This window comes from Pelophylax lessonae (genome assembly GCF_965119305.1).
Source record: "Pelophylax lessonae genome assembly, chromosome: 11".
NCBI classification, from domain to species: domain Eukaryota; kingdom Metazoa; phylum Chordata; class Amphibia; order Anura; family Ranidae; genus Pelophylax; species Pelophylax lessonae.
Window position 1 is genome coordinate 227238480 of NC_138778.1, and position 14602 is coordinate 227253081.

A 14602-nucleotide genomic window follows, 5' to 3' on the forward strand; every position below is an offset into this window, starting at 1 on the left:
CTTGAGGTCCAGAATGGGACGCACCTTGCCCTCCTTTCTGGGCACGGTAAACAGGTCTGAATAAAATCCTTGAAAGCGTTCCTGAGAAGGAACTGGCACAATTGTTCCTTGCGACAGCAAATTGTGTACCGCCCTCGCAAGTCCCTTAACCGGTCTGTAAATAGGTGAAGATTGGACGGGAAAAACCTGTCCGGCGGTCGAGACCGAAATTCGATCTTGTACCCCGAGCGGGTCAGTTCGTGAACCCATGTGTCCTAATAGGAATCCCCACTGCCGACACCCTGGCCACTAGCAGAGCCGCATTCCAGGGAGGTATCACACATGAACTCCAGGGCTTGAGCCAGCTGTTCCATTAGCTCAAGCACCGCAGGGGGGGAGCCGTTCAGCTTCTAAATTTGCTTTTAGTAGCTTCACCCATTCAGTAACCGTCTGACACCAGAATGTTCACAAAAGTAGTTTTCAAAATGGAACCCGCTATCACATGTAAATGGCGGTATAGGGACTCCACCTGTCTATCCACGGGGTTCACAAAAGTCAGTGATTCCTCCACCGAAACCACAGAAGACTTATTTAGCCTGGAAACTGGGTTATCCACCTTCGGTGGATCAGTCCACCTAGTGCACGGGTGTCAAACACAAGGCCCACGGGCCGAATGCGGCCCCCCAGGCCATTTCATGTGGCCCTTGCACCTCTCCTGCAGCTGCGGTACTCCCCTTGTCTCTGCCCCCACCTTGTCTCTGTAGTCAACAGCAGAGAAAACAGAACTCCTTTGCCAGATCCTGCACTCCTCTGTGCAGCTGTAGAAAGGCTCCTCTTTGCCCCCCCAGGACATGGGGTGCTCTGGACATCTAATCCTACAGATATAACCGGCCCTTTGAGGGCAACCGTAATGCTGAGGCGGCCCGCGATGAAATGGAGTTTGACACCCCTGACCTAGTGGATACTGCATCTGCAAAAGGGTAACAGCGTTTAAAACGCTTAGGCACTACCAGCATGTGCTTGATGCACCGCCATTGTTCATCCACAATGGCATGAAACATTTCAGGACTAGGGAACACCTTACACGATTTCTGGAATTTGGGGGAGCCAAAAGAAACCTGCCCAACACTGTAGATTCATCAGCCAATTTTAAAGTTTCCCGCACTGAAACTATAAGTGCTTCCAACAAGGCGCGTTCCCGCACAGCGGCTGATGAGGAAAGGCCCTCTTCACTGTCAGAATGCGAAGACACAGACCCTGCAGGGTGGGGTGCGTCTGCGGCGGCCATATCTGCCTCAAGAACCTGATGACACTGCCGACGGAGGCGAAGGCAGAGGGTGTTTGTGGCTGGCAACACTATTTACAAAATATACTTTTGACATCAGACGTAAAAATGCTGTGAGGTCGGACTGTGACCCCAAAAGGGTCCGCAGCTGCACCTAAGGGGTTTGTAGGTGAAATTTTATCCTGGGACTCCATTTTACACTGGTAAGAAAAAAGGTGCAATATCCCTTTAAGAGTCGCCAAATCGCGATCCCACCGATATCTTAGCGGGCTACCAACCCCAGGCTAGTACAATCTAATAGAGAGTGTACAAAGAAAACCCACAGGGAACCCCAGAAACATTTAACCAAACCACTCAGGAGACTGCCAGCATGCTCTGTGAAAACGCAAGTGAAACTAATCTGCACAGAAAAAGGAAAGAACAGCCGGTGTTCCGTGAAAAAACCATACCCTCGTCACTTCCGATGCACCTACGTCAGCACATACGTCAGTGAACAGCTGAGGAGCTTACTAGTGCGCATGCTCGGAGGGTATAGAATGTTCATGGTAGTGTGTTATAAGGTTACACCGCATCACCACATTAAAACATCTCCGCTGCAACAAGAGTCATCTCCGCTCCTACCCCTGTCACTTCCATGATCTTGGCTACTAAATGTAAAAGCGGATCACGGAGCCGACATCGCCGTGATTTACATTTCATACACCCGCCGCCGCTTTTACATTTACTAGCCGAGATCAGGGAAGTGACAGTGGTAGGAGCGGAGATGACTCATGTTGCAGCCGAGCTGTTTTAATGTAACCGCCGCAACAGCTGAGGCGGTGTAACGTTATAACACACTACCGTGAACATTCCATACCCTCCGAGCATGCGCAAGGCTAAGCTCATCAGCTGTTCAATGACGTAACCGGAGCTGTGAGCATGCGCACTGCTACACTGCTCAGCTGTTTCTGACAGGAAGTGACGTGGGTACGGAATTTTTACGAGGTATGGTTTTCTCAGGTTACATCGGTGTCTTTGCTAGAATTAACGTGCTATGCCGCTTGCCTGTCCAGCGATTGTGGACCACAGGAAAATGGCCGCCCCATGCATCCTATGGGGAACTAACAGAAAATGGCTGCCCATGTAATACAATGGGAAAAAAAACACATTGATCCACAGAAAAATGGCGGCCCCCACGGCGCGTCGTGCAGGCTCCAGGACCCCCAATAGGGGGTCCCAAAACATTAGGCATCAGAGGGTTCCTAGGAAGGGACCCTACCAGGACCAGCCACCCCCATCAAAAGGGAGCCACAGCGGCTGCAATATCTCCGCCCCCCCCCCCCCCCAAGGTAGGAACCTGCACAGGGAGGGGAAAAAACAGAGGGGTTTGGGCCTAGTCCTCCCAAGAGGCCAGGGGAACCGAGGGAGCCCCGAGGGTCCGACCATTCCAGGGATAGGGCGCACATCCGCCCCGAGACCGCTAGAGGTTTTGGGGGGACAATTACTCCCCATACCACGATACCAGGTGGGAGCCACATTGAAACAGATCACCTCCCACCCGGGATGGGGTGCTGTCAGCCAGGGGGTACGCCGCAACTCAGGGCATTCCAGGTCAATCCCAGGCTCTTTCCTATCAATCAGGGCTCTGTCGTGGCGAAGCCTAGTTCTGAACTATAACCTGCTCATGCTCGCTAGCCTGGCTGGGAGACCTTAAGGATGTAGATTACCCAGTCTAACACCACAGTCGGCTGTTGCTTGTAGTTCTCCAGGAACCAATTAGTGAAAATAAAAAAAAATAAAAAAAAAATCACAAAATAATGAAAATTCCCTATTTACAGCTAAGACCGAAGTCCCAGCAGGGAGCTAGGTCCTATTCCTAAACTAGGCAGAAACCAACTGCAATCTGAAGCAGAGTGAGTGGGGTGTATGCCTGCAGGGACCGCCCCCATAGGGTAACGTTTTTTTTCCTGCCTAGTGCCTATTCCTGATAGGAGGAGCATAACCCAATGGTAATGAAGATATGGAGCTGCGTCTGTCGATGGATGATAGATGAATTTATTTTTACAATCCCTTTAATAGAATTACAACACATTGATACCTCACCAATGTAAAGAGGGCCCCCATCCTACATTGTGCAACAAAAACCAAACAAGCCAATCTGCCATATCCAGCATTTATTAAAGACGACACAAAAAAGAGGAGGGGAAGGAGGAGGGGGGGGGGGGGAAGGAGGAGGGGGGGAGGAGGAGGGGCGAGGAGGGGGGGAGGAGGAGGGGCGAGGGGAGGGGGGAAGGAGGAGGGAGAGGGGTGGGGTGGGTGACCCAAGTTAGCACGCTTTCCCATTAGTAGTCCATGAAACCCAGTTTGAAAACTGGACACAAAAAAAAAAAAAAAAACGAGGAAGTAAAATAAAATTAAATGAGGAGGGGGTGGGGAGGAAAAAAAAAAGGAGCTTCGTCAGACCAAAAGCTCAGAACTAGAAGTGTAAAGCCAGGAAAAGTAAAATCAGGGAGGAAGAAATAAAGAAAAAATAACTGCAGCAATGTGATTGTGTGATACATGATTTCACAGTCAAATAAATGTGCCACACGTCTCTTAAACAGTAATAAATTTAAATAGATTTTTTTTTTTTTTTTTTCTCGATACCAGAACTTTAACTATGCAGACATGATTAATGGGTTATAGCACAAATTCATATTTTTGTTTCTTTCTGAAAAAATGGGAAAAAACAAAAATAAAATAAAATTAGTATAATTTACAGCGTCTCAAGATAAAAACTGATTTTTTTTGTTTATCTCGGAAACTTCCTTTTCAGTAAGTCTGAGGTCTACAGGATGTGTCTAGAAAACTGACTACCGCAGAAAAAGAAGACAGCTTAAATTCATATTTTTTTTTCCTCTTAAATTGGGCATGAACATTTTTTTTTTTCATTTTTGCTGTTTTTGATTTTTTTGTTTTGTGGTTTCATTTTTTTTTTCTTCTTTTTTTTTTTTAATTGCTGTAACATTGTCCTTCGGGCGGCTGAGGAAGTTTCATATTTTCTTTGGACATCATTAGACGTCGCATTTCTTGCAGGATAACTTTGATGCAATAGGAATTTTGCCATTTTGCTAAAACGGATATGGCTCTTGGGTCCACCTGGAGGGGGAAAGAAAACAAAAAAAATTTAAAAATAAAACAAAAAAAGATGAGAAGTCAGAGCATCTCAATCTCTCTTCCACATTCCCTGGGGCATTCGGATCTTTGCAGACATCAGAGTTTTAAAAAGAAAACATTTATTTATAACAAACCCATGCTTAAAATAAACTTAAAAAATGGAAATAGACTCATCCTCGACATAAAACCCCCCTTTTCCCCAGAAAAAAATAGACCCACTTCCTATGCAATACTACACCCCCAGCGACAATGGATGCCCCAGCATCAATAGCCCATTCGGCATTCCTTGCCGGTATCACTGTGTGTGTGTGTGTGTATACATACACACACACACACACGCACGCACATATACATACATACATACATACAGTATCTCACAAAAGTACACCCCTCACATTTTTGTAAATATTTTATTCTATCTTTTCATGTGACAACACTGAAGAAATGACACTTTGCTACAATGTAAAGTAGTGAGTGCACAGCTTGTATAACAGTGTAAATTTGCTGTCCCCTCAAAATAACTCAACACAGCCATTAATGTCTAAACCGCTGGCAACAAAAGTTAGTACACCCCTAAGTGAAAATGTCCAAAGTTTGCCTAATTAGCCATTTTCCCTCCCTGGTGTCATGTGACTCGTTAGTGTTACAAGGTCTCAGGTGTGAATGGGGAGCAGGTGTGGTAAATGTGGTGTTATCGCTCTCACTCTCTCATACTGGTCACTGGAAGTTCAACATGGCACCTCATGGTAAAGAACTCTGAGGATCTGAAAAAAAGAATTGTTGCTCTACATAAAGATGGCCTAGGCTATAAGAAGATTGCCAAGACCCTGAAACTGAGCTGCAGCACGGTGGCCAAGACCATACAGCTGTTTACCAGGACAGGTTCCATTAAGAACAGGCCTCGCCACGGTCCACAAAAGAAGTTGAGTGCACGTGCTCAGCGTCATATCCAGAGGTTGTCTTTGGGAAATAGACGTATGAGTGCTGCCAGCATTGCTGCAGAGGTTGAAGGGGTGGGGGTCAGCCTGTCAGTGCTCAGACCATACGCCGCACACTGCATCACATTGGTCTGCATGGCTGTCGTCCCAGAAGGAAGCATCTTCTAAAGATGATGCACAAGAAAGCCCGCAAACAGTTTTCTGAAGACAAGCAGACTAAGGACATGGATTACTGGAACCATCTCCTGTGGTCTGATGAGAGCAAGATAAACTTATTTGGTTCACATGGTGTCAAGTGTGTGTGGCGGCAACCAGGTGAGGAGTACAAAGACAAGTGTGTCTTCCTACAGTCAGGCATGGTGGTGGGAGTGTCATGGTCTGGGGCTGCATGAGTGCTGCTGGCACTGGGGAGCTACAGTTCATTGAGGGAACAATGAATGCCAACATGTACTGTGACATACTGAAGCAGAGCATGAATCCTTCCCTTAAGAGACTGGGCCGCAAGGCATTATTCCAACATGATAACGACCCCAAACACACCTCCAAGACGACCACTGCCTTGCTAAAGAAGCTGATGGTAAAGGTGATGGACTGGCCAAGCATGTCTCCAGACCTAAACCCTATTGAGCATCTGTGGGGGATCCTCAAACAGAAGGTGGAGGAACGCAAAGATCTCCAACATCCACCAGCTCCGTGATATCATGGGGGAGTGGAAGAGGACTCCAGTGGCAACCTGTGATGCTCTGGTGAACTACATGCCCAAGAGGGTTAAGGCAGTGCTGGAAAATAATGGTGGCCACACAAAATATTGACACTTTTGGGCCCAATTTGGACATTTTCACCTAGGGGTGTACTCACTTTTGTTGCCAGCGGTTTAGACATTAATGGCTGTGTGTTGAGTTATTTTGAGGGGAAAGCAAATTTACATGGTTATACAAGCTGTACACTCACTAGTATACTATTTTTACAAAAATGTGAGGGGTGTACTCATTTTTGTGAGATACTGAGAATATATATACACATACATAATAAAAATGTGTGTGTGTGTATATATATATATATATATATATATATATATATAAAAATATATAAACATATATAAAAGTACACACTTTTTATTATGCAAATGAAATAAATTTGAACTCATATATATATATATATATATATATATATATATATTATGTAAAATTAAATATCATTAATGCTCTTATAAGAAATTAAAGTGGCATGATACTTTATTAAAAAAAGAACCCTAAAAATAATCTATAAGCAAACCATCTCAGGAATGTTTATGGGAAACCCAATTTCTGAGCATAGAGCCCGCTACAGTAAATGAGGAAAATTCAATTTATTTCAAAAAGTTTCAGTTCAAAAATGGGATAAATTAAAAATGTAAATAAAAAAAAAAAAAAAAAAAAACACTTACCACTCCATTAGAATTATTCACCCCGTTCATATTAATTTTTGTTACAAATCTAACACATGGAGGGGATTCTGGGTATTTAGGTCCACACTCTATTTTAAGGCTGTATATTCTGTTTTCATAAATTGTCTGAAAGAGAAACACAGAAAAAGTTTAGTTGAATGATTAGAAAAGCAATGTAGTACATTAACCCCTTGCTGCCGCCTGTACACACATGTGGCTTTGGTCTTCTTCCATGAGGTCGCATAGGTGCGCAAATGTCTTAGTGCTGGGAGCGCGCAAATGGGTTCTCACTGAGATCCCCAGGTCCTGCACTAACGATCAGGAAAAAAGCCCGGTTGCCAATCACTTGATCGCTGTGATAGCCTCTGATTTGCTATCACTGTAAAGCCTGGCCCTGTGTATATGCCTTCTCCTCTAAACCCATTGTACCCCCCCCCCCCCCCCCACACACACACACACCTGCAACTCCCCCTCCTTCCTAGGAGGAGAAAATGTAATTAAACAAAAAATAAAAAAAATAAGAACCCAAAATAAATTCTTCTGCTCCAGACAATCACAGTGATACCACATGTGTAGGTTTTGTACCCGTAGTACAGCTCAAACAATGGTGCATGCTTTGCATTATTTTTTATCCTGCCTAAAACATAGTAATTGATATCTTCTGATTTTTTATTAATTTTTTTTAACAAAAAAAAATAAAAAAAAAAATCTGAAGATATTACTATGTGTTAGGCAGGATAAAAAATAATGTACGTGCACCATTGTTTCTGGGCTGTACTACGGGTACAAAACCTACACATGTGGTATCGCTGTGATTGTCCAGAGCAGAAGAATTTATATTGGGTTGTTCTTTAGTCCCCGTTCACACTGGGGCGACCTGGTCGCCTTACAGGTCGCCTTCCATAGGGAAGCTGCGGACCCGTTCTAATAGGAGTGACACAAGTCGCTCCGACTTAGAAAAAGGGTCCGGAGCTTCTTTGGGGCGACCCGGAGCGACCGTCAGACTTCAAATGTTATGAAGTCTGTGCCGGCCGCTACGAGGTCACGACGCGCTGCTCGCACCGCGACCTCGGAGGTCGCCTGGGGAAGTCGGATCGCCCCTATGTGAACGGGGCCTCAGTGGTAAATTATGATAATGGCAAGACGTATACAATATAAATTAAAAATGTTTTTACTATTTCGGGCCATTTTTTCTTTGGGAATAATAAAAAAATATTTACCACTGAATGAAAGCCCAATTTATCCTGAAAAAAACACGGTATAATCCACCTGGATTACAGAGTAGTTGTGATGATCTGTAGGGTTTTACTAACTCAAAGTTGCAAAATTGTGCTTAGGCATTTAGATCGGTTTTACCCTTAGGCGCAAAGGGGGTTACATTTCAAGACTGGATAGACAGGAATACAAAAACGCACATACAAATATAAATAATAGATAAAAATAAAATACAAATACATACAAATAAAATAAAATATAAAATACAATAATAATAAAATAAAATAATACAAATAAATACAAATAATAGATTTGAACTGAACATTAAGCCCCGGTTCACACTAGGGCGACCTGTGAGGCGACCTGGTCGCCTCACAGGTCGCCGCAGGTCGCCTCCCATAGGGAAGCTACGGACCCGTTCTAATAGGAGTGACACAAGTCGCTCCGACCTAGAAAAAGGGCCCGGAGCTTCTTTGGGGCGACCAGGAGGCGACCGCCATAGACTTCAATGTTATGAAGTCTGTGGCGGCCGCTCCGAGGTCGCGGCGCACTGCTCGCAACGCGATCTCGGAGGTCGCCCCTGAAAGTAGCGTCGCGCCAGTGTGAACCGGCGCTTAGCTATTGGCTTGGAGTTCAGCTGTACCCCAAAATGTCATTACTCCGGGACACAAACAACCGAGAAAAACATTTAGACCAAAAAGGGGATCCTACTCACTCTAGGAGGTCCGATGATCATACCAGTCCATTTGGTGAGTGTCATGTCTTCATCGTCCACCAGACCCCAGCTGACTGTGCCGTCACCAACTCCTTTCTGTCCTTCCTCAAGTTCTTCCAACAGTCGAAAATTACGAGGGACTTTGATGCCTGGATAGAATGAAGAAGGGCAGTCAGAGAGGTTTCCTTCAAACTGAGAAGTACAGAACTTAACACGAATGACCAAAGCAGAAGAGAAAAAAGCTTTTCCTCAATTCCAGTCCAGATTTTATTGAATGAAACGACCATTTATACACACAGATACTTCAGAGGTACGGCTACCCCATAAAGTGGAACTCAAACACTAAGACTGAGATTGGACACAACACTACTGTCTTAGGTGTCCCCCCATTGGCAAGACTTTTCCTCACTTCCTCTCCCAGTGTCAGGAAGTAAAGGAGAAGTAAAGGAGAAAGCTTTCCAAAGCAAAACGAAATTCCAACTTTGATAGCTGTTGCTTGGATAGGTGCTTCATTCACTTCCTGTTTCAAAGACAACTGGGAACAGTGGGATTTCCAGTTGGTTACAGGAAGTGGGGGAAATCTCCCCCAATTGGGACACACAAGTAAAAACCTGCATATGGTCCATAACCCTTCCCACGCTATCTACACATAAACCACCAAACATTCCACAGGAACTTCCCTGAGAACCAGAAGGGACTCGCTGCACCAACTAGTCCATCTTAAAGAAGAATGCCAGGCATGGTATATTTTACAAAGTTGCATTGGTCTTTCTTGGATCAATGTACCTATGTATATTAGGGATGCACCGATATATTGGCCGCCAGAATTATCAGCCGAAAATGGGGTTATCAGCGTTTTGTAAAAAATGGCATGCTTTGTCTCCCATTGACTTCAATGCAAAAGCGACCCCCCCCCCCTACTGACCGCAATGCAAAAACGAGCCCCTACTGACCTCAATGCCTAAACAAACCCCTACTGACCTCAATGCAAAAACGAGCCCCTACTGACCACAATGCAAAAACAAACCCCTACTGACCTCAATGCCTAAACAAACCCCTACTGACCTCAATGCAAAAACGAGCCCCTACTGACCACAATGCAAAAACAAACCCCTACTGACCTCAATACCTAAACAAACCCCTACTGACCTCAATGCAAAAACGAACCCCTACTGACCTCAATGCAAAAGCGACCCCCTACTGACCTCAATGCTAAAGCGACCCCCTACTGATCTCAATGCAAAACCGAACCCCTACTGACCTCAATGCAAAAACGAGCCCCTCTACTGACCTCAATGCAAAAACGAGCCCCTCTACTGACCTCAATGCAAAAACGAGCCCCTCTACTGACCTCAATGCAAAAACGAGCCCCTCTACTGACCTCAATGCAAAAACGAGCCCCTCTACTGACCTCAATGCAAAAACGAGCCCCTACTGACCTCAATGCCTAAACAAACCCCTACTGACCTCAACGCAAAAACGAACCCCTACTGACCTCAATGCAAAAGCGACCCCCTACTGATCTCAATGCAAAACCGAACCCCTACTGACCTCAATGCAAAAACGAGCCCCTACTGACCACAATGCAAAAACAAACCCCTACTGACCTCAATGCCTAAACAAACCCCTACTGACCTCAATGCAAAAACGAGCCCCTACTGACCACAATGCAAAAACAAACCCCTACTGACCTCAATACCTAAACAAACCCCTACTGACCTCAATGCAAAAACGAACCCCTACTGACCTCAATGCTAAAGCGACCCCCTACTGATCTCAATGCAAAACTGAACCCCTACTGACCTCAATGCAAAAACGACCCCCCCTACTGACCTCAATGCAAAAACGACCCCCTCTACTGCCCTCAATGCAAAAGCGACCGCCCCCTACTGACCTCAATGCAAAAACGAGCCCCTCTACTGACCTCAATGCAAAAACGAGCCCCTACTGACCACAATGCCTAAACAAACCCCTACTGACCTCAATGCAAAAACGAACCCCTACTGACCTCAATGCAAAAGCGACCCCCTACTGACCTCAATGCTAAAGCGACCCCCTACTGATCTCAATGCAAAACCGAACCCCTACTGACCTCAATGCAAAAACGAGCCCCTCTACTGACCTCAATGCAAAAACGAGCCCCTCTACTGACCTCAATGCAAAAACGAGCCCCTCTACTGACCTCAATGCAAAAACGAGCCCCTCTACTGACCTCAATGCAAAAACGAGCCCCTCTACTGACCTCAATGCAAAAACGAGCCCCTCTACTGACCTCAATGCCTAAACAAACCCCTACTGACCTCAATGCCTAAACAAACCCCTACTGACCTCAATGCAAAAACGAACCTCTCTACTGACCTCAATGCAAAAACGAGCCCCTACTGACCACAATGCCTAAACAAACCCCTACTGACCTCAATGCAAAAACGAACCCCTACTGACCTCAATGCAAAAGCGACCCCCTACTGACCTCAATGCTAAAGCGACCCCCTACTGACCTCAATGCTAAAGCGACCCCCTACTGATCTCAATGCAAAAACGAGCCCCTACTGACCACAATGCAAAAACAAACCCCTACTGACCTCAATGCCTAAACAAACCCCTACTGACCTCAATGCCTAAACAAACCCCTACTGACCTCAATGCAAAAATGACTCCCTACTGACCTCAATGAAAAAATGACCACCTACAATCTTCAATGCAAAAAAACTACCCCAGGTGCCTGGACTGACACCCGGCTCAGCCTCTCAGCAAGCCACTGAGAGCCTGAGCTGGCCGCTCCCCACCCCCTCCGCAGCCCAGCACTCGTGAGCAAGGAGGGGGCAGAGCAGAGAGCTGCTGGCTGGCCGTCAACAGCTCTCTGCTCGGGGAGCAGTCAGACTCGAGCGATCGTGGTGTTTGATCAGACTGATACTGCACCCACCTAGGCAAGTATGAATGGGGGAAAAAGAAACCTCATACTTCTCTTTTAAGGCGTCAGCATACCAAGACATTTTAGACAAAATCATGCTCCCAACTTTGTGGGAGGAGTTTGGGGATGGCCCCTTCCTGTTCCTACATGACTGCACACCAGTGCACAAAGCAAGGTTCATAAAGACATGGATGAGCGAGTTTGGGGTGGAGGAACTTGACTGGCCTGCACAGAGTCCTGACCTCAACCCGATAGAACACCTTTGGGATGAATTATGCGGAGACTGCGAGCCAGACCTTCTCACCCAACATCAGTGCCTGACCTCACAAATGTGCTTCTGGAAGAATGGTCGAACATTTCCATAGACACTCCTAAACCTTGTGGACAGCCTTCCCAGAGGAGTTGAAGCTGTTATAGCTGCAAAGGGTGGGCCAACTCAATATTGAACCCTACAGACTGAGACTGGGATGTCATTAAAGTTCATGTGTGTGTAAAGGCAGGCGTCCCAATACTTTTGGTAATATAGTGTATATTTAGTTCCATTGGTCCAAGCTGGATCCATCTGGAATTACTCTTTCGAAGGAGCCAAAAACACAGGGAAGGGGGTCACAAAAGGGAAGGAAGGGTATTGCATGCATGACCCCCAGCCAGTCACTACAGTATTCACTGGCCTGCTGATGGGTGCAGGTTGGGGGGGGGGGGGGGTCTCAGACACCAGCAGCTGAACCCCAAGCTGAATTGGTTTGTGAAGGTAGACGAGAAAACAAGAAATATATCTGCGCTTGGTAAGGAGTTAAAATCCAATAGAACAAGGCTGCTAGCACCAATGGATATGATTGTAACCCATGGAAACAATAAAAGAGGGGTGCAGCATCAAGAAACAGTCCAATAAAAAAGTTCTTAAGAGACAGAGATGGGGATGATTCCCACACCAGGTGCCGCGATTGCTGAAAAGCACGCTTCACCACTGTGTGCAAACAGAATACCTGCTTACCAGAAGCAATTGACCCTCAAAATTATAGAGTCAAATGAGTGTATAACACATGGACCAGAGACCAGCCGCATCGGTAACAAAAACTAAGCTGTCACTGACCCCTTCTTTGACAACGAACAGGTGGATCCAGGTAAAAGCAGGCTAACCTCCGAAATAAAGGAACTTGTATGGTGTAGTAGTTCAGAAACATTTAAAAACTCCAATACACTCACTTGCAAGTAAATCAATACAAACATGGTAGGTGTACCAAGATGGCGTGCTTGCGTCGCGTGTGCGCGTGACGTACGTGTTTTGTCATCAATGAGACGTCATCAGAGGCAACAAAACGCAACTGATGTCGCTGTCCCCAGGAAATGGGGCGGAGCCATCTCTCCAGTCAAACATCCTAGATCAGTGGTCCTCAACTCCGGTCCTCGGGGCCCTTAACAGGCCAGGTTTGCACGATAACTAAATTACATCACAGGTGATCTCACTTGCTGCTCAGTGATTGCAGTATTCTAGTCTGCATCTCCCCAAGGTAATACTTAAAATCTGGCCTGTTAGTGGGCCCCGAGGACCGGGGTTGAGGACCACTGTCCTAGATCAGTGATGGCGAACCTTGGCACCCCAGATGTTTTGGAACTACATTTCCCATGATGCTTAACTATACTGCAAAGTGCATGAGCAACATGGGAAAGGTAGTTAGAAAACATCTGGGGTGCCAGGGTTCGCCATCACTGTCCTAGATGATGATGATCTTAGAAAACGTTCACAGAAAGTTCTACAATCTGACTCTCTGAACTTCATCTCATCCCTTCCCCACACAGGAAGCACTGCTGTTTTCTGAAGTACCCAAGGAAATATAATGTGGGTAGTTTAGATACAGCCAGTTAATGCTGCCAATATTTAGTGGACTCTCTTTACAGTGCAAATATAAAACATGGCGACATGACAGAGGTCAGCGCAAGCGCATTCGGACATAAAATAAACCCACTAAAGGACCGCTCTCCTGCGCAAACCGCCGTAGGTATACATCGGTCGCGCGCCTGTAGCTAGGGGCGCACTCCCGCCCCCACTCGGCAGCGGGGACTCCGATGCACGGAGCAGGCTCTCCGATTGCCGCCTGACACCCGCAATCGCTCCCTGCTGAGAGAGAACAACGGTCAGCCGTTGTAAACACATGCTGACCGTTCTCACTGGAATTATCACAGAGTGCCTGTGATCCTTCTATATAGGATCACAGGTCTCTATGATCATTTCACAAGCCTCGCCCCCATACAGTTAGAAACACGCCCCTAAGTACACATTTAACCCTTTGATCGCCCACTGTGTTAACCCCTTCCCTGCCAGTGTCATTATTATAGTGACAGTGCATATTTTTTAGCACTGATTACTGCAGTAATGTCACTGGTCCTCCCAAAAGTGTCAAAAATGTCAGTCAGGGGTCCGATCTGTCCGTTGTAGTCCCGTTATAAAATCGCAGATTACTAGTAAAAAAATAAATAAATAATAAAAATTACATAAATCTTTCGTAGTTAGTAGACGCGATAACCTTTGCGCAAACCAGTCAAAATACGCTTATTGTGTTTTTTTTACCAAAAATATGTAGCAGACAACAAATTGGCCTGAAATGCAGTGTTAATTTCGTCGACTAAAACGTTTTCGTCGACTAAATTAACACAATTTTAGTCTACTAAAATACGACTAAAACTAAAAACAATTCAGATGACTAAAATACAACTAAAACGGCATTTTAAGTCAAAAGACTAAAACTAAATCGAAATTTGCTGCCAAAATTAACGCTGGTGCATGCTCAAAGCTTAATACCATAAATAATAACATATTAGATTTTTCACTCCAGGACCAGCAGTAGTATATAATGAGTTTGGAAATTGTAGAGAAATGCTTAAATAATGCATTACAAATTACAATTGAACTACACCCATTCCATTATAGACGACTAAAATGAGTTATAGTCGACTAAAATGTACTGGAGTTTTAGTCGACTAAATACGACTAAAACAC

General features: G+C 45.4%; 1 protein-coding gene across 1 annotated transcript in view; it reads right to left on the reverse strand.

Moving 5' to 3' along the window:
• Positions 1-3957: 3957 nt before the first annotated feature.
• Positions 3958-14602, reverse strand: part of LOC309566862 (ubiquitin-conjugating enzyme E2 variant 1) — a 51124-nt gene continuing 40479 nt past the window's right edge. The window contains exons 2-4 of the mRNA XM_082272207.1: positions 8694-8842; positions 6764-6889; positions 3958-4381 (exon numbers count right to left, since the gene is read on the reverse strand). Coding sequence (XP_082128333.1) covers positions 4235-4381; positions 6764-6889; positions 8694-8842 — 422 coding nt within the window. The 3' untranslated portion in view covers positions 3958-4234. The remainder of the gene's footprint in view (positions 4382-6763; positions 6890-8693; positions 8843-14602) is intronic.